The sequence below is a fragment of the Agelaius phoeniceus genome, chromosome 13, assembly GCF_051311805.1.
Source record: "Agelaius phoeniceus isolate bAgePho1 chromosome 13, bAgePho1.hap1, whole genome shotgun sequence".
Taxonomy (NCBI): domain Eukaryota; kingdom Metazoa; phylum Chordata; class Aves; order Passeriformes; family Icteridae; genus Agelaius; species Agelaius phoeniceus.
Genome location: NC_135277.1, coordinates 18,579,218 through 18,604,102, shown reverse-complemented (window position 1 = coordinate 18,604,102; position 24,885 = coordinate 18,579,218). Strand labels below are relative to the sequence as shown.

The 24,885-nt window shown below is 50.1% G+C and overlaps 3 protein-coding genes across 4 annotated transcripts in view; 2 read left to right on the top strand and 1 right to left on the bottom strand.

Moving 5' to 3' along the window:
- Positions 1-11,450, bottom strand: part of TRIP4 (thyroid hormone receptor interactor 4) — a 29,904-nt gene extending 18,454 nt beyond the window's left edge. Inside the window, exons 1-10 of the mRNA XM_054641969.2 lie at positions 11,270-11,450; positions 10,758-10,924; positions 9,714-9,850; positions 7,060-7,293; positions 5,765-5,843; positions 3,728-3,857; positions 2,449-2,664; positions 2,000-2,126; positions 1,135-1,322; positions 49-173 (exon numbers count right to left, since the gene is read on the bottom strand). Coding sequence (XP_054497944.2) covers positions 49-173; positions 1,135-1,322; positions 2,000-2,126; positions 2,449-2,664; positions 3,728-3,857; positions 5,765-5,843; positions 7,060-7,293; positions 9,714-9,850; positions 10,758-10,924; positions 11,270-11,355 — 1,489 coding nt within the window. The 5' untranslated portion in view covers positions 11,356-11,450. The remainder of the gene's footprint in view (positions 1-48; positions 174-1,134; positions 1,323-1,999; positions 2,127-2,448; positions 2,665-3,727; positions 3,858-5,764; positions 5,844-7,059; positions 7,294-9,713; positions 9,851-10,757; positions 10,925-11,269) is intronic.
- A 291-nt stretch (positions 11,451-11,741) lies between these two features.
- PCLAF (PCNA clamp associated factor) lies at positions 11,742-15,192 on the top strand. The gene is made up of 4 exons (XM_054642313.2): positions 11,742-11,886; positions 12,372-12,464; positions 13,300-13,441; positions 14,771-15,192. The coding sequence occupies exons 1-4, from the start codon at positions 11,757-11,759 to the stop codon at positions 14,826-14,828; spliced, it is 423 nt and encodes a 140-aa protein (XP_054498288.2). The 5' UTR covers positions 11,742-11,756; the 3' UTR covers positions 14,829-15,192.
- A 7,137-nt stretch (positions 15,193-22,329) lies between these two features.
- CSNK1G1 (casein kinase 1 gamma 1) overlaps positions 22,330-24,885 on the top strand; it is a 101,403-nt gene continuing 98,847 nt past the window's right edge. For both annotated transcript variants that reach the window (XM_077185354.1, XM_054642290.2), the window contains exon 1: positions 22,330-22,484. The gene's annotated coding sequence lies outside the window, so the exon portion shown is untranslated. The remainder of the gene's footprint in view (positions 22,485-24,885) is intronic.

Sequence of the window (24,885 nt, the reverse complement as noted above, 5' to 3'; positions counted from 1 at the left end):
ATGTGGCTCAATGTACCAAATCACTCCAAGAACCAAGGAGGAGTTCACCTTTCCTGTGCAGCATTCTGTAGGTGGCCTCCAGTTCTGAGATTTCCTGAGGGGAAGGTCTTTTAGCAGTAGCTGCAATCCATAACCTCCCTCGATGAGATGTGTACCAGGTCCTGCCCTCCACCCTAAAAAATAGAGGAAAAGGTAGGACTAAAACTTCAGGAGAAATCATCCACATTTTCATTCAAACATAGTCAATTCCTGCTGCTAAGCTTTACCCTGATTATTCCAACTCAAGCAATGTGTCAGAACCACAAAGAAAAGCTGAGATGGGCAAAAAACAATGTCACAAATAAAGCAGAGTGTGTCCTCAGGGCTTTAGAGGATATCAATCCCCAGCAGGGCCAGCAGAACACATACACAGGACAATCTGCTCACAGAAGTCCCTCACAAGTTTCCAAAGTCACACAGAAAAGTCAAGGGAGCAATAAGGGATTAGGTCTTTGCATGGAACAGTTGTCTGGAGATACTGGAATTCTGCAGCTCCACCAGAGTGGCTGGAGCATCCCCAGAACACCTGGATGAACAATCCTGGCACATTAAGATTTACAGCATCCTTAGTTTGGGAAGTGAAAAAGCTTTGGTCTCCAAAATGAGAAATGTGGTGAAGGGGAAAAAAGGCTAAAGGAGATTCTTTGTTCATTATTAAAAGTAGCAGCTCCTTTTTGTAACCCAATTCCCAGCCCAGGAGGGGGAAGGTAGTGGCAAGGGTTGGGTTTCTTTTAAACAAAGCCTGGTGCCACTGTTGCCTTCTTTATGCTGAACAAAAAAACCCAGAAGAACGTATTTCAAGTGATTACCTTATTTGCTTTTCAAATTCCACACAGGAACACCCCAACTATAGCAGTGAAATCTCAGCCTCTCTCTACACTCACTCACCCACTGTGAAGAAACTTGTCCCTTACAGTTGAGGTACTATCCCAAAAAGAAGATTCTCCAGTTCCTCAACCCACTGGAAGAGGAAGCACAACTTCCACACCTGGAGCTATCACAGGTATCAGTCACTGCACAGGACCACAGAGATCCTCTGAGGAACACAACCTCCCACCTCCCCTGTGGAGCAGGAGCAGCCTGGGACACCTTCACCTTTTGATTCCTCTCACAAGCAAGGAAGCCCAAGGCTGGTGCAGGCTGAGGCACCAACCATCATCCGAGATCTCCTGCAGCTCCCGGTCCTGAATCCGCAGCCGGCTCCGCTCCGAGCCACACTCGCTTCCAGCCTCCATGGAATGAACACTTTTCCTTTGTGGGAGCAAACCAGTTTGGTCCACCCACTTGAGAGTGTTCAAAAGAAACAGGAAAAAGGTTAGCACCTCTCCAGGAGTAATGTGTGCAAATCAAGTGCAAATCCTATCTGAAGTTTTCCTTCATTACCCTTATGCTCTTTGGAAAATGGGAATCTGGCAGAAAAGGCTTCAAAAATAGAGGTGAAAGGGTGACACAGCCTTAGGCTGACTCTCAGAAACTCTTCTGCATGCCTGAAAAGGAGGCAGGATGCTAAACTCCAGTAAACAAACCCACCAGGAGCAGGGCATTGTCAAAGCTTCTCTATCCCAGACTGAGATGGCCAGTGAGGGACACGGGGGAGGAAAGAGGGGGTGACAAACAAGGGGAAACAGGGGGAATGGCTTCCCACTGGCAGAGGGCAGGGTTAGATTGGATATCAGGGAGAAATTATTTACTGTGAGAGCTGTGAGATGCTGAAACAGGTTGTCTAGAGAAGTCACCCCACCTCTGAAAGCGTTCTTGGCCAGGTTGGTCTGGTGAAAGGTGTCCCTCCCATGGCAGGGGGTGGAATGAGATGGTCTTTAAAATCCCTTTCAACCCAAACCATCCTGTGATCTTTTCCCCAAAAGATCTCCTTCTACAGACATGCTGGAATTGACAATTCTCAAGCTCAACTCCCCAAATTAGTCACTACTCTGGAATAAACCACAGAAGCCCCACTGACCAAAGGAGCAGGCTGGAGGAGACGGGGATTCACCAAAAGCCCAGAGTTTGGTGTCATCTCTGCCCCAGGGCTCCTGGCTGGCTCGCTCAGTGCACCACAGCTCATGGCTGCAATGGTCTCATCCAGTCTGCAAGCACAAATGAGAGGGATGAACATTCCCTGCCTCCCCTGAGAACATCTCCCTTCTCCCCACACACTCTGACTCAAAGCATTTTTGCCCCATTCCCCCCAACTAAATGACTTCCCAGCTCGATCTGATTTCCAGTCTGAGCAGTCACTGCTCTCTAGTGCAGAAATTCAGCTTGGTGTGAATTTGAGCTCAAGTGGCTCTGTTGAGACAGGCCTTCTGAAACACCTCTTTCAAAGGCAGCTTTAACAGGCGTGTCAGACCACTCTCCATAAGGATTTGCACCTCCTTGCTCTCGGGCACGCTGCCAGCCCTCACTCACTTGCTGTGGTACTCAGCCATGTTGTTGTCTTCCTCCAAGATCTGCCTGCCAGCGAAGTCGATGGTGATTTTCTTGGCCAGCCGGGAGGCGTGGCGCAGCTCCCGCAGCTCCTGCTCCCTCTTCTGGAGCGCTTCCCTCTCCTGCTTGGAGAGCCACTGGTTGGAGTCCGTGGCAAAGTAATCCGACTCGTCATCAATGACCTGGGTCCGACGCACGCTGGGAGAGCAACCCCCACAGGAGAAGATGAGCATGGCAGAGCCTCAAACCCACCCTCCAAACTGTGCAGCCCCACGTTTCTCTTCACAGAGAAAAGCAAGGCACAATTCTTCCCAAGAATATTCTCATCTCATTTGCTGTGCCTGTGTTTGTGCCAAAGTAGAATGCAATATGGAGATTGTTTACCCAAAGTGATGGATGGGGTTTTGTTTCCTTGGCCTATCAGGGGACTCTGTGTGTTGGGACTGTCTCTGACAGTCACGAGATTCTGTGCAGTGTGTGCAGAGTTGAGTGCTTGGCAGATTCAGTTTAAATGTAATGTAATAGAGTAATATAATATAGAATAATATAGTATAATAAAGTAATTAATTAGCCTTCTGATAGGATGGAGTCAGATGCATCATTCTCTCCCCCTCGTCAGGGTTGCCTGTGAATTCAATAAATCTGCTCTTTCCCATCCCTCTGGAGAGCTGGACTGTCAGGGACAAAAAGCAAGGACACCCAAAAGGATCCCTTCCAGAGACTCACTCCTGTCCCACCCAATGCCACAGTTAAGGTGTCACTGGCTGTCACTGTGATATTTTATGAAAAATCCCTTTGTCAGGATTTTTCTCCTGAGAAGCCTCAGAAAAGAAATGTAAACAATAATTATCTGATTGCTTGGAATGTGCTCTGGAGGTTGCTCACCAACAGGTGTATAATTGATTGGTTCCATGTGAATTGTTTTTCCTTAATGACCAATCCCAGTCCAGCTGTGTCAGACTCTGGTCAGTCACAAATTTTTATTATTTATTCTTGTTTTAGCCTTCTGATGTCTCCTTTCTCTCTTTCTTTAGTATAGCTTGAGTATATCATTTTCTTATAATATAATATCATATCATAATAAATCAGCCTTCTAAGAACTTGGGAGTCAGATTCTCATCTCTCACCTCATCCTGGGTACCCCCAACACCACAACAAGTGGCTGTGGGTTTTAGAAGGAATTCCCAACATTTCTGCTAAAGGCACCTCACCTGCCAGGTCATTCATGCTATTCATGACAGTCTCCCACCTAGTATCTTACCTTGTCCTATCAAACTCCAACAGTTTGTCTTTGTGCTTCACAGCCATCTCCAGGCCTGATTTGAGTCTCGCTTCCTGCTGAGGCAGCAAGCCTTTGCTTATGGCATCCAAATTCCCTGAACTTTCAGCACCTGAGGCACAAAACAAACCACAGCTCAGCAGTCAGTGTGTTAAAGCCATTTGGGTGGGCCAGGCTGCAGAAATGCCCCCTAAACTAAATGCCATGCCAGGAGCTGAAGTACAGCTTTGCAGCAAGATCAGCACCTTTCTGGGAGGTTGAAGACAGCATTTTCCCTCAAGCCCATTTTAAAGACTCCTTCCTCCAAAGAGGAGGAATCATTTAAATATCACAGTGATAAAGTCTGGGAAGTTTAGGGAGAAGCTCTTGGCCTTTGGTTTTCCTTCACCCTTCCCTAACAATTTGGGCAGTCAAAATTCCTCCCATCTCCAACCACAGGTCTTAGGCCATAGAATCATGGAATGGTTTGGGTTGAAAAGGACCTTAAAGCTCATCTCATTCCACTCCCTGCCATGGTGGGACACCAAGGACACCTTCCACTATCCCAGGGTGCTCCAAGCCCCATCCAACCCGGCCTGGAACACTTCCAGGGATATGACACCCACAGCTTCTTTGGGAAACCTGTGCCAGAGCCTCACCACCCTCACAGAGAATGATTTCTTTCCAATATCCAATGTAAATTTCTCATCTTTTAGTTTAAAACCATTCCTTCTTGTCCTATCACTATCTGCCCATTAACTAGTCCTTCTCCCTCCTTTTCATAAGCCCTCTAGGCACTGGGAGGGGCTCAAAGGTCTGGAGGCTTTTCTTCTTCAGCAACAACCCCAGCTTTCTTAGGAATCCCCTCCTAAAAGCCAAACCCTTCCCACAAAGAGCCTCTTGCCCAGGACAGATTCCAGGGAGATCCAGAGCCTTCTGCTGCTGTTTGTGCCTCCCTCAAACAATATCCTGTTCTGACACACCACACCAGCTGTTTCCAGAGATGGAGAAATCTATTCCCAGCAAATGCTCTTCTTTCTTAGCCCTCCTGGCAAGGGGCCCAAACCCACCCAACCAACAGGGAATAACAAAAAAAAACATAAAAAAAGGTTTCAACCCAGGCCATGATGGAACAAACCAGTGCATTTCATCACACTGGGAAATGCCTTCATTTCAGGGAAACAATTGCCTGTATTTCCCTTTGGTCAATGATCCACAATCTTTACTCCCAAGACAAACAGCAAACCACATTCCAGCTTTTATCTACACAGAGAACTAAACAAGAGCTGGCAGGGGCAGAAGGGAAAGAGATAAAACAGGTAAGAAAAGAGATCCTGAAGTGTGCCAACATCTGTATTGGAAGGATAGAACAGACTGGCTGGTGCTGTCAAGGACTTCCATCCCCCTGCCATCTCCACAGCTCTAAGGAGAAGCCCAGATCTGGAGTAAATATTTCCCAGTTCCTCAGCAAAGTTTCCAACCAAGAACACCATGACCTTGGCTGTAGTTCAGCTAAACTCAGACAAACATCCCCACAATGCACAGGTCTTTGCAGGGACACTGGGTAGTATTTCCTCTTGCTTTCCTTGGCTCTGTTCCCATTTCTAGCTCCCAAGGTAAGTGTGAAACAAGAAGAGCCATTAGAAAATATTAACCACCACCTCTCTAAGCCCAGCAAATCAGACAGCAGCACTTTATCTTGCACAGCACACATTCCACAGGAGACTTATCCTAATTTTCAAGGACTGCTACAACAATCCAGTTCATGGGATTGATTCTGGAAAGCTGAATGAGCAGCCTTGGGGCCTCAGGGAAAGGACACCACACACTGCCATGTGACACTTGCCACTGTCACCTCTGCTGAAGCCTGGGAATGCTGTCTAGGGCTTGCAGGAGGAACCAAGGAACAACTTCCAATCCATCCTTTTAATGCCAGGCAAAGGGCAGCAATGAGGGCAAGTGGCTCAGTGAAGTCTGAAGGAAATAATGCACACAAACCATTTGGATTCATTCTATTCCAGGTGTGGAATTGCTACTCACCTGCCATGAGCTTCTTCAGCAGCTTCTGGCTCTTGTTGGAGTCCCGCTGAAGAATGTCCTGCTCTTCTTTAGTGCACACCTGAGGAAGAGAAGGAAATGAAGCCTTGAGAAGGACATCACATGGGAAGGATGCCACAGCTTGACCATTTCAGAGCCTGGGACAACAGTTCAGGCTGTTTAAAGTGGCAGTGACAGTCCACACCTCCTTCTCTTCATGGGGAGAACCCTGGAAGCTTGTTCTTTACTAAAGAAGAAAGTAGAGTTTGGTCTCTCCCTGTTCTGTGGGTGGACATGTTGCTGACTGAGCTCAAAGGACATGAAATGAGCTCAAAACCATCCCAGGCAGAATCACAACCCTTAACTCAACAGTTAAGGGTTTGTTGTTTTTTTTTTTTCTCTCCTTTTTGGCCACTGGGAGTTAAACTGATCTTTCAAAATAGCAACCAATCTGCTTTAAAACATTTTGCTCTACCCAATTATTATTTTCCTCTCACGTGAAGAAGAATTTCCTCAGCCATCAATAGCTCTTCCCCTTTCTCCAAAAGGTGCCCTTTGAACTGAATCTGGTATCCCAAAGGATCCATATCACACAGGAGTTGAAGGAAAAGCAGGACACTGCTCCTGACAAGGAGACCAAGGCTGTGCCCAGGATGGGTCTGAAGCCTTGCAGAGATTTTGGACACTGCAATGACACACAGGAGACTGTCAGAAACCAGACAAGCTCCAAAGCCATGTAAATTATGGGGGAAACCTCCTAACAGGTTCTTTCCTTCCCTGATTTAGAACTCTGCAAGAGGAACTGCTATCTGAAGGGCTAAATCAGCCAATTCCTCTGGATCCAAGCAGGGCACAGAATTCACAGAATCACTGGGTTGGAAGAGACCTCAAAGATCATAGAGCACAACCCATGCCCTAACACCTCAACTAAACCATAGCATTGAGTACCACATCCAGGCTTTGTAAAACACATCCAGGGATGGTGACTCCACCACCTCCCTGGGCAGCCATTCCAGAACTTTATCACCCTTTCTGTGAAAAACTTTTTCCTAATATCCAACCTGTATTTCCCTTGGCGCAGCTCGAGGCTGTGTGCTCTGGTTCTGTCAGTGCTGCCTGGAGAAAGAGCCCAGCCCCAGCTGAGCACAGGCACCTTTCAGGGAGTTGTAGAGTGATAAGGTCACCCCTGAATCTCCTTTTCTCCAGGCTGAGCACCCCCAGCTCCCTCAGTTGTTCCTCCCAGGGCTTGTGCTCCAAGCCCCTCACCAGCCCCCTGCAGTAACTCCCTGGTTACTCACCAGGGCCCCACAGAAGAGGCAGGGCCCAGAGCCCTCCTGCTCACAGACAATGCGCCCGCACTCCAGGCAGTTGTTGATGAGCTTGTGCTTCTGGCCCAGGCACTCGCAGGCGTGGCGGCCCGGGATGAGCACGGCCAGCCTGTCCTGCCCCTCTCTGGTGTACAGGCTGACATACTTGGGCTTCTTCTTGCAGGAAATGCTACTGCTGCTGACCGCACTGCTGCTCTCCTGGGCCTGGGAAGGAAAAAAACAAACAAACAAACAAACAAACAAACTGTGCTCCCAGTGCAGCACTGGCAGCAGAGCCAGCACTGACCTCTGGGCAGGCCAGGAGGTTCAGACAAGTGTTACTCTGCCTCACTGGAATGAAACTTGGACCAGACCCCAGACTGAGCGGAAAGACAAGCTCAGGCCTGCCAGAAAAGCTCCAAGGAATCCAAACAAAGCAAGGACACCAGGATGCACTCGAAGTTTGCCACCCATGCCAGCTGGAGCTGGTGGGATTTGGGCAGCAAGCGCTGCTCTCTGTGCTCTGCACAGCCTCACGCCTGTTTAACAGCTCCAAACAGCAGCTCAGCTACTCCTGATGCCTCAGGGTTTGGCTTTTCTATTTTTCAGATTCTGTTCTGCTTTAGTGTGGGGGTCTGGGCTTCATATTAGGAGATAGTAAGCTCTCTGCACAGAGTAGGGAGACACAACAATCCCTGCTCTAGCTGGGGTCCCAAGGACAGCTGATCCAGATCTCAGCCCCAAGAGCACAAACAATGTGGGCTGAAGAGAGAAAACAAAAATGAAGGGACTGCATGGGCTGGAGCTGTAATTGGACAATTAGCTCCAATATGCTAAGGGACCAAAACTTACAAAAGTGTGAGACCCCATAACCTGCGGTCCATTTTGTGGCCATTTTGGGTTGTGCTGCCCAAGGTGCATCCATTGAGGCCTCCTAGTAAATCCCTACTTTATTCTTTAGTTCTGTCTAGTCTCTGTTCTGGGTCAGCCTGCACAAGGCATCACTCCCAAGCTCACTTCCAAGGGTTATTCAGACTCCCTGTTTGTAGCTGTGCACCCTGGGCTTGCCTGTCCCCAGACACAGCTGGGGCTGGCAGCAGGGCATTCACAGCCATGTCACCTCCCAGCAGCCTCCCCAAATCCCACCTGGCACAGCCACATCAGCAGAGGTTTTCCACACAGGAGGGTTCAAGTACTGAGCTGTAAAATAAATTCTGCTCCTCCTTCTGTGATCTGGCCTCAGTGATTTCATGATTCACCTCTGAGTTTCCATCTGGTTTAGTGACAAGCAGATGCAGCATTTCCAGTCCCCCCAGTAAAGTCCAACTGCTTTTAGTGCCACTGCCAGATTCAAACACTGCCACCATAAAAAAAAACCCCAAAACAAGATAAAGTGACTTTGGCAGATCTTTCTCACTTTTTGTTTTTAATTTTAATTAAGTTAGAAGGTAACTACAAGGAAATGGAAATCACTGTCCACTTTTAACCCACCAGCTCAAAAATGTTGTGGTTTATCCTATAAACACTTTTACAAATACTTTCATCCTTTGCAGCCTCCCTGCTCCAAAAAGTTCCATTTAAAAACATGAATTCATGTTCCACTCCTTACTCAGGAATTGCAGCATTTCTCAGGTTTTGGTGTTTCTATGCTCTTATTCCACAGTTTCTTTCTGAAGTATTTCAGTTTCTAATTAAAGCTTCAATCAGTGTGACTGAGATAGTTTAAATACAGTAGGAAAGGATGTTCTAACTACTTGGTGGCTTTAATTCCCCACCCTCACATCTGATTTAAAGAAATCCCTTTTATTCCTAATTACAGACTCAACTTCCTTCACCTGCTCTCTCTTCTCAGGTTTTCTAGGGGAGAAAAATCCATGCTGGCATATTTGCTACCTGATGATTATTTTACTCCCAGTTATAGACACAAACAGACACAGCCTTTCTCCCCATCCTGGACATCATAGAAACATGGAAATAGTTAGGTTGGAAAAGCCCTCCAAGATCACAGAGACACATCAATAACTCTCCTTCCTTTCCTCTCTCTCCCTCTCCCTCCTTTTCCCTCTTCCTCTTTCCCTTCTCTCCGTCCTCTGTCCCTCCCCAAGTGCCACATCCACATGTTTTTTGAACCCTCCAGGGATGGTGACTCCACCACTGTCCTAGACAGTCCATTCCAGTATCTGACCTCGGTTTCCATGATTTTTTTCCCCTAATATCCAACCTAAACATCTCCTGGCACAGCTTGAGGCCATTTCCTCTCATCCTGTCCCTGTTCTCTTGGAGCAGATGCCACCCCCCACCCAGCTCAACTCTCCTGTCAGGGAGTTGTGCAGAGCCAGAAGGTCCCTCCTGAGCCTCCTTTTCTCCAGGCTGAGCTCCCCAGCTCCCTCAGCTGCTCCAGATGCTCCAGACCCTTCCCCAGCGCTGTTCCCTTCCTTGGACACGCTCCAGCCCCTCACTGCCTTTCTTGTGAGGAGCCCAAAACTGACACCAGGATTTGAGGTTTGTCCTGAGCAGTGCCCACCTGGGCATCCCAGTCTGACACATCCCAGACTCTCATTTCCACCTTGCAATCACATCTTCACCAGTGTCTGACACCCTCATTCCCCAAACCTTTCCAGTGACCCCCTGGCCCCCACACTCACCTTGGCCAGGTCCAGGGGGGTTTTCACCTCCTCCCCATGAGCAGTGGGCTCAGGGTGTGCTGGGGTCTCCTGCCTGTTCCTCCCTTTGCGCTTCCCCTTCTTCCCTTGGTCCCCAGCCCGCAGCACGTCCAGAACCTCTGGAGTGGGAGCAAGCACAGACAGAGGCATTGAGGAGCAACACTTAGATCACCCCAAAGCTTCTCTTCTCCAGGCTGAGCAATCCCAATTCTCCCAGCCTTTCCTCCCACCAGAGCTGCTCCATTCTCTGAACGTTTTGGTGCCTCCTCTGGCCTCACTCCAACAGCTCCATGTCCTTCCCGTGCTGGATCGCTCTCACACATCATTAAGCAGATAAAATCTGATGGAGCTGGAACACACCAGGCTGTGGAGAGATGTGAGGTGCACAGAAAGAGCCTGGGATCAAATATGGGCCTCTGTGGTACCTCCCACCCTGCTGGGAACCTCAGGAAAGGGCAACGCTGGGGTTGAGGAGCAACTAAACTGCTTTTGCCTCTAATAAACAAATCAAGAGAGAGGTTGGGTAAGTACCAGCAAAAGAAAAATGTCTCTGGACTCTACTTCATGACTGAAAACGTGCAGCAGCAGCTCTCTGGCCACAGACTTTCCCAGAAAAATCCTGGAAAGCTGTGTAGAAGCTGTGGGAAACTTAGAGGAAAAGAATTGAAACCATTATTATCTCTCTTTTTATAACTACTGTTTATGGATATGGTTCTCTAGAGTGTGTTATTGATAGCCACCAATAAATGTGTGAGAGGTTTTCACTCTGAGACCAATCAGGTCTTAGGTCCACCATTGTTTCTAGAAGAACTGTAGATTTCTAATAATAAAGTGTCTTTCATGCCTTCTGGATCATGGAGTCAATGCTAATTATTACCTGGCTGGGGGCCTGCTACCACAAAAACAGGCTTTAAACTGCCTCCAGTCAGGGATGGGTTGGTATCCATACAGAGATTTGTGGCATGGAATTGTTTGTAAGCACAACAAGCGAGTTTATTTGGGAGTTTCCTGCTCTGCAGCACTCACCGTCCTTTTTCCGGTAGGCTGGGAAGGGCTCGGAGGGCAGCTGGGCAGATTTCCTCCACCTGCTCAGCAGCTCTTCCACAAACCAGCTCTTCTTCCCATCCGTGCCCTGAACAAGGTCAACAACGTACTCCCGGATCTCCTCCTCGTTCGTGATGGACAAGATGTACCTAGGGCGGGCCGGGGTGGATAAAAATGGGTGAGGGGGAGGATGGTCCGCGCTCTCATGGCACAGGTGTGACATTTATCTTTCCTTTACCATCAGGTTTCTGTGGAGACCGCGGTAAGGCCATGGCAGGAGGTGGAACGATATCACCTTTAAGATCTCTCCCTACTAAGAGCAATCTGTGATTCTGTCACCCCACATCCCACCTCCCGCCACTTCTCCTCCCTGAATCTCCACCCGAGCGACCACCCCGGGCAAACTCCCGACAGCTGCTCTGACACACCGTGTTTCCTCCGAGGAACCCCTGCCAGAGGGCAGGAGGGCCCCACCCGGCCCCGGCCCCGCTCACCTCACCACGTCCTCGCCCACGTCCAGCCCGAAGTCCCCGCGCAGGTGTTGGACGCACCAGGCCAGGAGCGCGCTGGGCGCCGCCATCTTCCGTGGGGGACGGGAAACGCCGCCGCACCGCCCGGCACCCTCCCCTTCCTTTCCCTTCCCCCCGGGAACGCGGCCGCAGAGTGACCGTTCCGGGACCGGTTCATTCAAACTGGGAATGGTTTGGGTTGGACGGGACCGTAAATCCCCATCTTATCCCATCCCATCCCATCCCATTCCATTCCATTCGATTCCATTCCATTCCATTCCAACCCCGCGCCATGGGCAGCGACACCTCCCGCTAGACCACGTTATTCCAAGCCCCGTTCAGCGCGGCTTTAAACACTGCCAGAGCTGGGGCAGCCACACTCTGTGCAGCCCGTTCCAGCACGTCGCTCCCCCCGCAGGGAATTTCTCCCCAATATCCCGCCCGGGCAGAGGAGAGCGGGAAGGGGAGCGAGATGGGGGCGGCCCCGCGCTCCATTGGCGGGCTGTGGCCAATGGCGCTGCCGAGGCGGGGCCGGGCCGGGCAGTGCCGGGCCGGGATGGCGCGGACCAAGGTGGATCAGCGTGGTCGTGCCTTCCGCAAGGGTGCGAGAACGGGACAGGCTGAAGGGGCAGGAAGGGAACGGGACGGGCAGGGCTGAGGGGGGTCCCAAGCGGGAAGAGAACGGGATGGGCAGGTCTGAGGGGGCGGGAAGGGAACGGGACGGGCAGGGCTGAGGGAGTTCCGAGCGGGACGGGAACGGGCAGAGCTGAGGGGGTTCCGAGCGGGACGGGAACGGGCAGAGCTGAGGGGGTTCCGAGCGGGAAGGGAACGGGACGGGCAGGGCTGAGGGGGATTCCGAATGTGACGGGCAGGGCAGGGCTTAGGGGGGATTCAGAACGTGACGGGCAGGGCTGAGGGGGGTTCCGAGCGAGACGGGCAGGGCAGGGCTGAGGGGGGTTCCGAGCGGGAAGGGAACGGGACGGGCAGGACAGGGCTCGGCTCATGGGGGTTCCGAGCAGAACGGGACGGGCAGGGCTGAGGGGGTTCCGAGCGCCGCTGCTGAGCCCCGCTGTCCCTTTCTCCGCAGTGTTGGTCGCCCGCGCTCCCCGCAAGGCGCTGGGCTCCGGCGGCGGCAGCAGCAGCAGCGTCAGCGCGGGGCCGGCGCTGCCCGGCCGGAGAGGTGAGCGCGGCCCCTTCTCCTCCCTCCCTTCCCTCCGTCGCTTTTTCCTTTCTTTCTTTCCTTCCTTTCTTCTTTCCCTCTCTCCCTCGCTACTGTGAAAAACGCCAATCACTTGTTTTTAAAATTTTAAAAGTTTAATAGTAATAAAATGGTTGTGAAAATAGTAATATGATTAGAGTAATAAAAATTTGGACAATTACACTTTAGGACAATACAAGACAATAAGAGCAGAGTTACAGACGGTCCGGGTACCTTTTCCTGGGCGAAATAAGCCCGAAAAAGGACCCACGTTAACAGAGGATTAACCCTTAAAAGCAATAGCCTGTTGCATATTCATACATCTCATACATGATGCATAAATTCAATTCAAACAAAGGATTCTGTCTGGTCAGTGTCAGCTTCTTCCTCTGAATCCTGACTGCATCTTCAGGCTGAGCGAGGCGGCAGGAACTCGATAACAGAGCAATAAATTATTTTTCTCTGAAAGATTTAGGTGTCCTTTGGCTGCTATCTCGATGCAAGTCCTCGCTTAAAAAAAGTATCTTACATAGCATAGTTTCTATTGTAACATTATGTTATAACCTAAAACTATATTTAACACGCTACTTAAGAAAATTAACACAGCATAAGTTTCTAACATAACACACATAATATTCATTTTAATATTTGCAAAAAGCCAATCATAAAATACTCATTTTTCATACTACGTTCTTTCTTCTTTTCTTCCCTCCTGTTCTCTCTCCTTCCTTCCTCCCTCCCTCATTTCCTCCCTCTCTTTGCCCCTCCCTCCCTCTGTCCTTGCTCCCTGCCCAGGCTGACCCAGCGCTCCCTGCAGGTCACCGGCGCCCCGTGGGGCTGAACCGGGTCTGTGTGAGGCCGGTGCCCGCCTGGCAAAGGGGAATCAGCGACTTCCTGCAGCTCCCATCCAAGGAGAGCCGGGCATCCGATGGAGACACACCCGGGACCAGCGGCCTGGAGTGGGTATTGGGGCAAGGGGGGGTGTGGAAACCCAGGGAATGTTTCTCTGTCTGCTCTGGGGTGCCCTGACCCCCAGGGAGCACTGACTTTGACTCTAATTCATGGAGATAGTTTCCTATACTTCAAGATAGACTGGAATCCACAAAAGTGTGAAACAGATTATAGAGAGTAGTGTAGATATGTCACTTGGTGAGAAATTGAGGTTTTGGGATTTTTAGTGTGTTGTGGATGGAAGCAAGATGGAGGGCACAGGGTGTTGTCCTGGGTTTCTTCTTCATGGGTTTGGGTGGCATTTTGTAATTGGGCAGAAAAGTCTGCATTGGGGGCTCTTTGGGATCGTTATTGGGTTAAAAGGGAAAATAATCGAGGTCAGTTCTTAATTGGATAGTTTAGTCTTAAAAGACCTTGTAAAATGAGATTGTTGGCCATTTTGTGCCTTCTAATGAAAAGCTGCCCAGCTTACAGCAATGAGACTGTTTTACTGATAAGAAATTATAAACACTTGAGTCCGAACTACCCTCTCAAGTGCCTTCAATCCAGACCCAGAGAAACCAACAACTGGGACCCCCACAGGGAAGCAAGCTGTGATTATTTTTTCTCTGTGAAACTCCATTTTTGAAGGGGCAAGTTGACAGTGTGTCCCTGACCTCTGTGTCCTCATGGAAGTGTTGTTTCTCAGCAAAGTCTGGCAAAGTTTTCAGGGACCTCGTGGAGGTTCCTGAAAGTGGGTGGAGTAACTGGTAGTTGAGGCAAATTCTTACTGCTCAGACATAACTTTGCCAGCACAGTGAAGTTTTGGAAAAGCTTAGGAGAGCACTAACAACTTCCACGTGCCAGGAATTGAATGGCTTTTCCAAGCTGGAGCCTCAGAGATTAACTGTAGGCTGCACTACTGACTAAAAAGGCAGCAGTATAAAATATTGTCTTACAGACACTGTTTTCCATAGGGAATTCTGGGTTGAACCTCCATTTTTCCACCAAATATAGGTATTTCCAAACTGCTAGGGGGAGCCCATAAGAATCAACCCCAAATTGTCCTGCAGGACAAGCAGACAAAGGCTTTTAAGTGCATCCCACCTGTTGGTGAAACAGAATACGTTTGCTGTAGCACAGGAAAAGTTTCAACACTTTAATTTGGAGTTTGTTGGGCTGAACAAGAACAAGGTGGTGGGAAGAGAGCACAGGATAAAGGAGCCCCTGTCAGTCCTGATGTCTCAAGGTGCTGTCTGAGGCTAACTAAGTCATTTGGGCTTTGGGAAAAGGGCTTTGTTAGCCTTTCAAACCAGAGCTGGTTTCTGCTAATGCTTCTGAAATAATGCTCCTTACAGAGCTCGGCCCCTGCCACTGGATCCTGCCGAAGAGGGAGAGTGCTTGGAGGAAGAGTAGATGTGATCTGACCTCCATTTTCATGTTAAAATGCTCCTCCTACTTGAGCTGGGTTTTGTACATTTGCATAGCTCTTTATAGTTTTTTATGGCTTCCTTTTAGCTTTTGTACAAGACTGAAAGTCTGAGAGATGGCATGAACACTGGAGAAATTAATTAATTTTTACTGTTTGGCACTTAATGTTCATTGTAAACCACTGGTTTAATTTTTATCTTGGTTTGCTTGAGTTCCTCCTGCATGGTGGGCAGTTTTTGTCTTTCATCTTCTGCCTGCCTTGTGTTTGTGCAAGACTTGCACGATCGTGGTTGTTCCATTACTGCAAAGCAGATCCTTGTTTTTAATAAACTGAAACCATCTGAGCACACACCTGTGTTGTGTCTTTACTGTAGTAAAAGCTGTTAATGAAGATTTCCTTTTTCAAAGATGAGAAACTGGATTTGGAAAGACACTGGAGAGGTGGGTGGGCAGCTGAAACTTGCTCTGATTAGAAGTGAAGTTTAATTAAAACAAACTGGTTGTTCTAAAGAATCAGAACTCTGAAAGCTGGGGCAGCAATAAATGGCTAAAACTAAATAAATCTTGTTATTGTGGGTGTTTTAACATTGCCACATAACTTTTGGGGTAATTCATAGGAAAAAAGCAAGTGGGGCCTTATAATAGGTCCTGATGTCAGGAGTTCTGCTTCTGCTCCTCCTCAGCAGCTCCCTGAAATTAACATTATATTGTTGAGCAAATGAAAAGGGAAGTTAGGAGGAGATTAAAATTTTAATTTAGCACACCAGGAGAGTTTAGTGGCAGCTCTTGTAGGTCAGCCTGCTGGGGAAAGCCATGAATGCTGTAAAAACCTCTTCCTAAAAGTCTATTGATAAAAAGGAGAGTGGTTACAGAAAAGCAATTCAAGTTTGAATGAGAAGCAGCAATTGATTGCTTCTTAATAGAATTTTTTTAAGATTATGTAAATTAAGGGGGAATATCTGAACAAGCCAGACTTCTTTGCCCTAACACCACACAAAACATCATCACAGTGACAGGTGCCATTAGTGGCAGCTCTTTCCTGTCCCTTTGACCTGCCAAACCAGTGTATCCTCAGTTCCATTTCTCCTCTAAAAATGCCAGGGAGGCAGCAAACACCTGGGGGCTCTGATCAGATCTCATCACCTGCATGCCCTCAGCTGCTCTCCATGATCAGGGCTCCATCAGGGCTGTGCAGCTGCCAGCTGGGAAGGGGGAAGGATGAGGAGCTGCTCATCAAGGAGCAATGTTGGGATCTTCAGCTTAGCAGAGTGGCCCTGAGAAAAGTTGGAAAGTCTCTTTTCCCAGCCCAGCACTTGAAGAAGGAGTCAGGGCTCTTCATTTCTCAGTCTCAAGGTTGTTTATTGTATTTTATCTATAAAATTCTTTCTCCTGTCCTGCTGAGGTCAGCTCAGCAAGACAGTCCAGGCACTCTGCCTGCCCCCAGGGTGGTGTTATGTCTTTATACTAAAAACTATGTGTATAATATTGACCATAACTTCCCAATACCCATCACCTATGTTAGACAGTGAGTTTCTACTCTAAACCAATCCAAAAGTGCCACCATCACAGCAGAAGATGGAGGCCAAGAAGAAGAAGGAGAAAAGGCAGGACATGCCCAGATCCCTCCATCTTGCCTCCCAAGCCCCCGTTCCAGAAACCCCAAAATCTACCTTTTCACCCCTTGATAACTTCTCTATTATTCTACCTAAACTGTTGTGGCTTGCTGATCTTCATCTAAGGTTGGTAATTTGCTCCATGGGTCATAATCAAAACCACAGGTGTTTTGGGCTCTGTGCCAGGGCTTCTGAGCCCCCTGGCAGGGGTCTGGGCCATCCTGGACAGCCAGAGGGATGTTCTGGGTCCCCACAGAGCAATGCTCATGGAGACCTGAATCACAGATCCCAGAAGGATTTGGGTTGGAAGGGACCTCAAAGCTCATCCCCTGCCGTGGGCAGAGACACCTTCCACTAGCCCAGGTTGCTCCAAGCCCTGGCTTTGGATACTTCCAGGGATGGGGCAGCTTCTCTGGAAAATCTGTGCTAGAGCCTCACCACCCTCACAGTGAAAAATTCCTTCCCAATATCCCATCTAACCCTGCCAGTGGGAAACCATTCCCCCTTGTCCTGGCACTCCAGGCCCTGGTAAAAATAGTCTCCATGTTTCTTGCTGCCTCCTTCAGGTCACCCTGAATCTTCTCTTCTCCAGGCTGAGCAATCCCAATTCTCCCAGCCTTTCCTCCCACCAGAGCTGCTCCATTCTCTGAACGTTTTGGTGCCTCCTCTGGCCTCACTCCAACAGCTCCATGTCCTTCCCGTGCTGGATTGCTCTCACACATCATTGAGCAGATAAAATCTGGTGGAGCTGGAACACACCAGGCTGTGGAGAGATGTGAGGTGCACAGAAAGAGCCTGGGATCAAATATGGGCCTCTGTGGTACCTCCCACCCTGCTGGGAACCTCAGGAAAGGGCAACACTGGAGATTGAGGAGCAACTAAACTGCTTTTGCTTCTAATAAACAAATATGCTCCCTCTGCACAGATAAAATCCAAATGTTTACAACAGGACCTGCAGTCTTAAAGCTGAGTTTTCAATAGGAACAAAATGCAGGAGAAGATGTTTACTTGGCTGCTTTCCTGCCCCAATGGGAATACAGGAGGGTGACCTTCAACCCACCCTCCCTGGGGCTGGAGCTGATTTAGCTCCAGCTGTGCCCCTGCTGCTAATCTTTGAGTCTATAGGGAAACAGCAACAGCACCCAGCTCTTCTGAAAATGAGGAAAAAAAAATCAGAAAGGGAGAGAATGCTAAAGCTCAGGAGCTTCAGACAACCCAAAATAAAATTTATAACTAAGACCAGACTTGTAAGAGGTTTCCATGTCCAAAAGCTTGCCTGGTTGTGTTTTTTGGGGTTTTTTCCAGCTATTGTTGTTCCAATAAAAATCTTCTTAGAATGCTGAAGAGAGCTGCCCCTATGCTGACACCTGGGCTGAAGGATTTCCATCAATCTCAAGAAGTGCTTCAGTCCAACAATATAATTAATAGTAAAATTTTATGTGGTAAACAGAGGTCATGCACGTGCTGAAAATTAATTTACAGATAAATTTTCTGTACCACTGTACTGGGTGTAATGTTACAGCACCTAACAGGTTTTACCTGTGAAAGGGAATTTCCACAGTCTTAGGGCAAGAGGTGTGGTCCAGAGAACCTCCTAAGGGGAACAATCAGCTGGAAATCCAGGCAGTATTACTTTTATATCTTCAGAGTAGTTTTCACTTCTGAGGTAATTTCTTGTAATTTTAAGGGATTATTCTATAATAATGATATTTTGTTTAAATCCACATGAACACCACAACTCATCGACAGCCCCTTCCAGTGCCTAAAGGAGCTTCAGGAGAGCTGGAGAGGGACTGGGGACAAGGACCTGGAGGGACAGGATGGGGTGGGAATGGCTTCCCACTGCCAGAGGGCAGGGTTAGATGGGATATTGGGGAGAAATTCCTCCCTGTGAGGGTGGGGAGGCCTTGGCACAGGGTGCCCAGAGCAGCTGTGGTTGCCAAGGCCAAATTTGATGGGGCTTAGAGCACCCAGGGATAGTGGAAAGTGTTCCTGCCCACGGCAGGGGGTGCATTGAGAGGAGTTTAAAGATGTTTTCCAACCCAATCCAGCCGGCGGCTCCACCACTTTCAAACACCAGTACCCCAGGCTGACCATAGATGTCAGCAGCAGCTTCAGCTACAAACGCTGGGCTGTGCTAGGGACCAGACAAGGCACCTCCTGCCTCGGACCAGTTTATTTAGGAAACGTGAAGAGAATATATAAATGTATGGACGAGAGACTGGAATTGCTCATTTCCTGAGCCTGTGCTGTCTTGCCAGGTAAGGAAATGGCTTCAGTAAAATCACCCTCCATGTCACTGGCTGAATCCCTGTGGCTTCCTCAAACCCAGCGGTGCTGGAGGGTCAGGGATGGGCAGGGAGGGCAACCCACTCCCCCCAGCAGATTTTATTTCCATCCTAACACATAGAATTTTCTTCCAATAGTCCAAATGATTTATCTGACCCCTGACCTTGAGAACAGCACAGCCCTGAGAGCACTAATGAGCAATAAGCTGTTCTCAGCTGAGCCTGCTATTCACGCCTGAAGGTCCAAGGGCTCCTTTTGACCCAGGCTGGGGCACCCACACTTTTCCCCAGGGGATGCTGGATGTACCCACATCACAAATGAGAGCTCAGGGGGTCACTGCTGGCACAACTGGGCATGTGGTTCAGCAGGAGCTGTTGGATGCTCCAAAACCAGCTGCAAAGTGAGCAAACAAAGGAGAGGAGATGGAAGTGTTTAGGAAATAAGAATTCCCGAGGGCCTAATATATTGAATTTTAAATCTTACTGGGCAAAATTATCTTTGTTTGGGCAAGAGACAGTGATGGAACAGACTCCATCCTATCTCATCCCCATAGCCTAAGGCTTTTTCTCACAGGGATAATTACAAACTGCTGCTGCTCCAGAGCATTTTTGAGCTTTTCCTTGCAGACCCCTTCTCCCCTCAACAGGACAGCGAGCCCATTTCTGTTGGATTTAGCTGGAAGGAAGGATCTCCTGCTGCTGTCCTGCAGGCAGGGCTGCACAGGGGGGCAGCTGCTCGGCGGGGACAGCAGATGTCTGGGCCATGGGGACACAGACAGAGGGGAGGGGAGCAGGGCCATCAGCTGTCAGGCTGCCGACCTCTTACCCCGCCATGGGAAATCCACTGCCAAATCTCAGGGATCTTATCCCCAGATGAAGGGTTTCATTATTTTTTCTGATTTTCAAGGCTTTTTCTGTTACCAGACCATGTCAAATTTATAGCCATGATTGTTGACTTCCCATCTTTGGAGTGCAGCCTCCCTGCTGTGGACACTGTGCTTTAGAGTTCAGGTGTTGCCTGCTTGTGTTAAGGGAGATACACTCGACTCCTTCTAGAGCACTACTAATTTTGCTAAATTCCAAACCTGTTCATGTATATTCCTACTCTGGATTGGGTGGTTACAGGGCTATTTCTACTGGAAGAGAGCAGGTGAGACCTCGGTACCCCCTCTGCTCTCAGCTCTCTGCCAAAACATGCGCTTTAAAGCTTTGTCTTCCCTTTAACTTTGCTTTTTTCCCCTTTGGACATTACTCAGAAGGATATGAGGTCTGTGTCTGCAGGGTCCCCCTGCCCACGCTGGGGTGGTGCCTCCCTGTGCCTGATCCTTAACAGGAGCTTCATTGTCCTTCCCTCTGCTGGGACAAAGGGGGATTGTCCTGCCCACCAGCCCTGCGGCCACGAGCTGCTTCATCCCGACCAGAGATGCAGGAAGAAAAGCAGGAGGTTTCCTTTCTCTTCATAATAAGGTGCTTGGGAATCAGGCTGGAATCTTACCTGTCTGGGCTGAGGATGAGGAGGCAAGGAACTCCCACTGGGGTGCTTCTCACTCACCCCAAATGTTTTGGGGTCAGTTTTGACCCCCCCTTAATTCAGCACGCAGGCTGGTGTTCAGATAAACTCCCAAGGGATTATCACAGGGATAATGAGAATCCACACGTTTAATAGGACTTATCAGAAGAACTACTCAGACTAAAATTGATGATAAATCATTTTTTTCAGAATTAAAATGCTCCTTGGGAGTGCCCAGAGGGTTCAGAGCAGAAAAAATGGGTGCTGAATTGCAAAAATTCCTCTCCCTTTGATCAAAGGTATTGTCAATATTGTGATATCCACATTATTATTATTTTCCACAAATAGTAGCACAAAGAATGAGCAAAATAAGCTCATTGTGGAGCAGAGGTTCAGGGTAGGGTTTGACAGGATGCTGCCAGGACAGGCTTTTCAGGTGCCTGGATTGAGACATTCTGCTTTTGATATTGACAACTTAAAAGGTTTAATCAGAAATATTAATCCTTTATTAAACCTATACTGAGTCAGCCAAGTGTGTATAGCTCTGAAAAGAGAAAGCAAAAACCTAAAGTGAAATGTCCATTTTCATTAGAACTGGGCTTTGTTTCCTGGTTAACCACAGCATCAGGGAAAAATTTCTAAGCTGAGCCTCAGGATTATGAAGTAGTAGGGGAAATAAATAATTTTAATGCTTAAATTCTGGATCTGAACACATTTTCCAAGTAAACCTTTGCTTTATCCTTGGTGGGGCCCATATGCTGGCAAGCTGTTATGTGTGTGGCTGGATAATGGGATTGTCCCCAGGCTGGAGGCCTCCACACCAGGGAGGAAGGTTTTCCTCATGGTGTTTTTAACCATTTTCAAGGAATGAGCAACCTGGTTGGGTGGAAGGTGTCACAGCCCACAGCAGGGAGGGAATAAGATAGTCTTTAAGGTCCCTTCCAAGCCAAAGTAGTCTGTGATTCCATGATTCTACGAATATGTCAGTTTAAATGCCAAGAAAATGCCAAGTTCTTCACCAGAATCAGCCTGGCAGCATCCAGGTGACAACACCAGTGGGTTTCTGCTCCTCTTCCACAGCCTCAAGGAATGGTTTGGGTTGGAACAGACCACCCCAGTGGGTGCTGAACCCTGGAGGAGGCTGAGCCCCAATGGGGTGCTGAGCTGAGCCCTGGCTGATGCTGAGCCACAGAGGATGCAGAGCCCCACTGGGTGCTGAGCCCAGCTTTGTGCTGAGCCCAGCTGGTGCTGAGCCCTGGAGGATGCTGAGCGCCAGGCGGTGCAGAGCCCCACTGGGTGCTGAGCCCAGCTTTGTGCTGAGCCCAGCTGGTGCTGAGCCCTGGAGGATGCTGAGCGCCAGGCGGTGCAGAGCCCCACTGGGTGCTGAGCCCAGCTTTGTGCTGAGCCCAGCTGGTGCTGAGCCCTGGAGGATGCTGAGCCCCAGACGGTGCAGAGCCCCATCGGGTGCTGAGCCCAGCTTTGTGCTGAGCCCCACTGGGTGCTGAGCCCAGCTTTGTGCTGAGCCTGACTGATGCTGAGCTCCGGTGGGTGATGAGCGCCGGAGGATGCTGAGTCCCAACGGAGTGCCAAGCTGAGCCCCGGAGGGTGCTGAGCTCCGGTTGATACAGAACCTTGGCGGGTGCTGAGCCGCAGTGGGGTGCTGAGCCCGGAGGATGCTGAGTTGCGGTGGATGCTGAGCCCGGCTGATGCCGAGCTCTGGTGGGTGTTGAGCCCCGGAGGATGCTGAGCCCCAGCTGATACAGAACCCCGGCGGGTGCTGAGCCCGGAGGATGCTGAGCTCCAGTGGGTGCTGAGCCCAGCTTTGTGCTGAGCCCGGCTGATGCTGAGCTCCGGTGGGTGCTGAGCCCCGGCTGATACAGAACCCCGGCGGGTGCTGAGCCGCAGTGGGTGCTGAGACCAGCTGTTGCTGAGCCCGGCCGGCAGCGGAGCCTCCGTGGCCGCGGTCCCGCCGCGCTTCCCGCCCGCCGCTTCCTCCTGGCAACGCCACGCGGTTTCCAGGGCCGGCGGTGCCCCGGAAGCGGCGCGGGCGCGGCGCGGCCATAGGGCGGAGCCGCGCGGGGCGGTGCCGGCGCCGAGCGCTGCCGGGTCGGGCTGTGGCCGTCGAGTGCCGTGAGGGAGGAGCTGCGGCGGGCGCGGGGAGAGCAGCGGCGGCTCCGGCCCGGCCCAGCCCGGCCCGGCCCGCCCGGGGAGCGCAGCGCCGGCGGAGCAGGTACGGCCGCGGGGCGCGGGCGGCGGGGCCCGGGCGGGGGGCGGTGCTCGCGGCCCGCCCGCCGCGGAGGCTCCGCCGGGCTCGGCGCTCCGGCGCTCCCGGTGCGGCGGGAGCGGCTCCGGCCGGGCGGGCGGAGGAGCCGCCGTGGGGCGGCCCGAGGGACCCCGCGGGGCGGCGGGCGGGCGTCGCGGGTCCCCCCGGGGTGTGGGCGAGGGAAGCGGGGCGGGTTCGGGGCGCTGGGCTGGTGCTGCCCGGCGGGGCGGAGCGGAGAGATCGGAGTCGGGGAAGGCGGCAGCCCGAGCTGAGGGGCTGTCCCGGGAGAGCCGGGCACGGACCTGCCGGAGAAGGAACGGGAGGTGCCTTGGGAGCTGCTGAACCTGGTGGTGTTCCCAGTGCTCTGTGGAACCGGAGGTGTATCAGCAACTCATTTGTGTGAATAAGTTATATATCCCCCCTACGTCTGGGAAGTATTTCCATAGGCTGTTTGGCACACTGTGGAACTCTTAAGGGTTGGGGTTTGTTGTCTTATCCAAATAATGGAATCGGGGTGGTTTGGGTTGGAAAGATCTTAAAGGTCATCTCATTCCACCCCCTGCCATGGGCAGGGGCCCCTTTCACTAGACCGGGCTGCTCCAGACCACGGCCAAGCTGGCCTCGGACACTTCCAGGGATGGGGCAGCCTCTGCTGCCTCAGGAGGGTGACATCTGCCCTTCCAAATGTTTCACTGCTACCAACAGTCCCCTTTAGCCTGTCTCGACAGTGACTTCTCTGTTCCTGGGAAGTCTTCTGAGCAGAGTCCAAGCTCTGTTGAGCTGCCTCCTGTGCCTGACTCGTGTGACATTTTCTACATTGCTCATTTCTGGGCTCACCGTGACCTGCCTGAAGTCCCACTGTCACGGGTGTGACCTCAGACTGGACTGGTTTTTTTTACTAGTGACCTAATGCCTGTCAGCTTGTGCAGCCACTCCCCAAGTTCTTCAGGACCTGCCTTTTCCTTCTCTCAGCTCCCCAGCTGTGATTTAGCCAGACAAACCATCTCCACATCCCTGGTTCTGTGCTGTGCTGGTAACTCAATCTCTCTTGGGAGAGGATGATGGGTGAACTGGGAATCATGAGCTTTGTTCCTATTGAGAAGCTCTTATCAAATATTAGCAGCATTTTCCCACAGACATTCCAAAAAATACAAAGAGTGCCTTTGAATTATGAGTTTGCAGAGATTCAGGCTACAAAATTCCTCAGTGCTTGCCAGTGGCTCAAGTTTTAGAAGTGCCACCTGGGCGGTGAAGTGTTACTGATGAGAGAGTTAGGGTTTCATGGCATTCCTGTTGTAGAGAGATGCACACACTGGTTATTTCCAGGTGAAGCTGGGCTCACACTGGAGCTCTTGGAGTCAGGGATGAGCTGGAGGTGCTGCCAATGATAAATACCAGCAGGAGTTCTCTTCAGGGAAGGTGACCGCTGGCAAGGTGTGACCTGATAAGAAAAGAATTTAAATATCACCATGTGTAACAAAAAAAATCATTATTAGTAAAAAAGCATGCAGATGTACTTAGGAAGAGCGGGGGATGGAGGTGAGAGGTGCCAGGGAGATCTCAGTTTCCATGCTGAAGGTCTGGCTGCCGGTGTAGCGGCACCCGGCACCGCTGATACCCCAGCCTTTTGGCAAAAACCTTGCTGACTCCAGTGAAATTTTAGACTATTGGCTTGATAAAATCAGGGCTTTATGCTCACACCCTGCGTAAGCACCTAAGCTTTTTTCAGATACAAGTGTTTCTTGAAACAGTTCCTGCCCTGAAATCGCTTTTTCTGGACTGGGCTGGTGCATTTTTGATTCTTTAGGAGCTGTTGGGTGGTGAGGAAGAGGAGTCTCATCTCTCTGCTTTCCTCTGCAAGTCTATAACTGTGTGTTTTCAACTGCTGGCCAAAAGTCCTCACAAGTTTGGGCCAGTTTGGGCTCCTTGCTGTGTTTTTTGTAAGTTCTGCTTTCTGGACATGAGATCTGGAAACTGGCACCAGATTCTCACAATAAATTTATCTGGGACATACCTGCCTGTATTTATGCCAGAGTTGCTTCCTATAAATCAGCTCTTCTCTCCACTGGTGCTTTTGGAAAGCTTGGCCCAGCTGTTGGCTCCTTATTTTCAAACCACAGTCCCTCTTTTCCATGTTCTCTGTTGCTCTCTCTCCTGCTCACGTTGGCAGGGCAGGGCTCTCTGGGATGCTCCATGCCATGGAGAATTCCTTTGAGCTGGTATCCTTCATGGCTGAGACAGGTTGGTGGCTCACAGGTCATGGCAACAAGCTCATATCCTGTCTCTTTTTCCTTGGACTAAAGAGCTTTCCAGTTCATAGCAGTGTTTCTTGTGAAGTGCCTCATTCCAGCCCATCTATCTTGCTCTT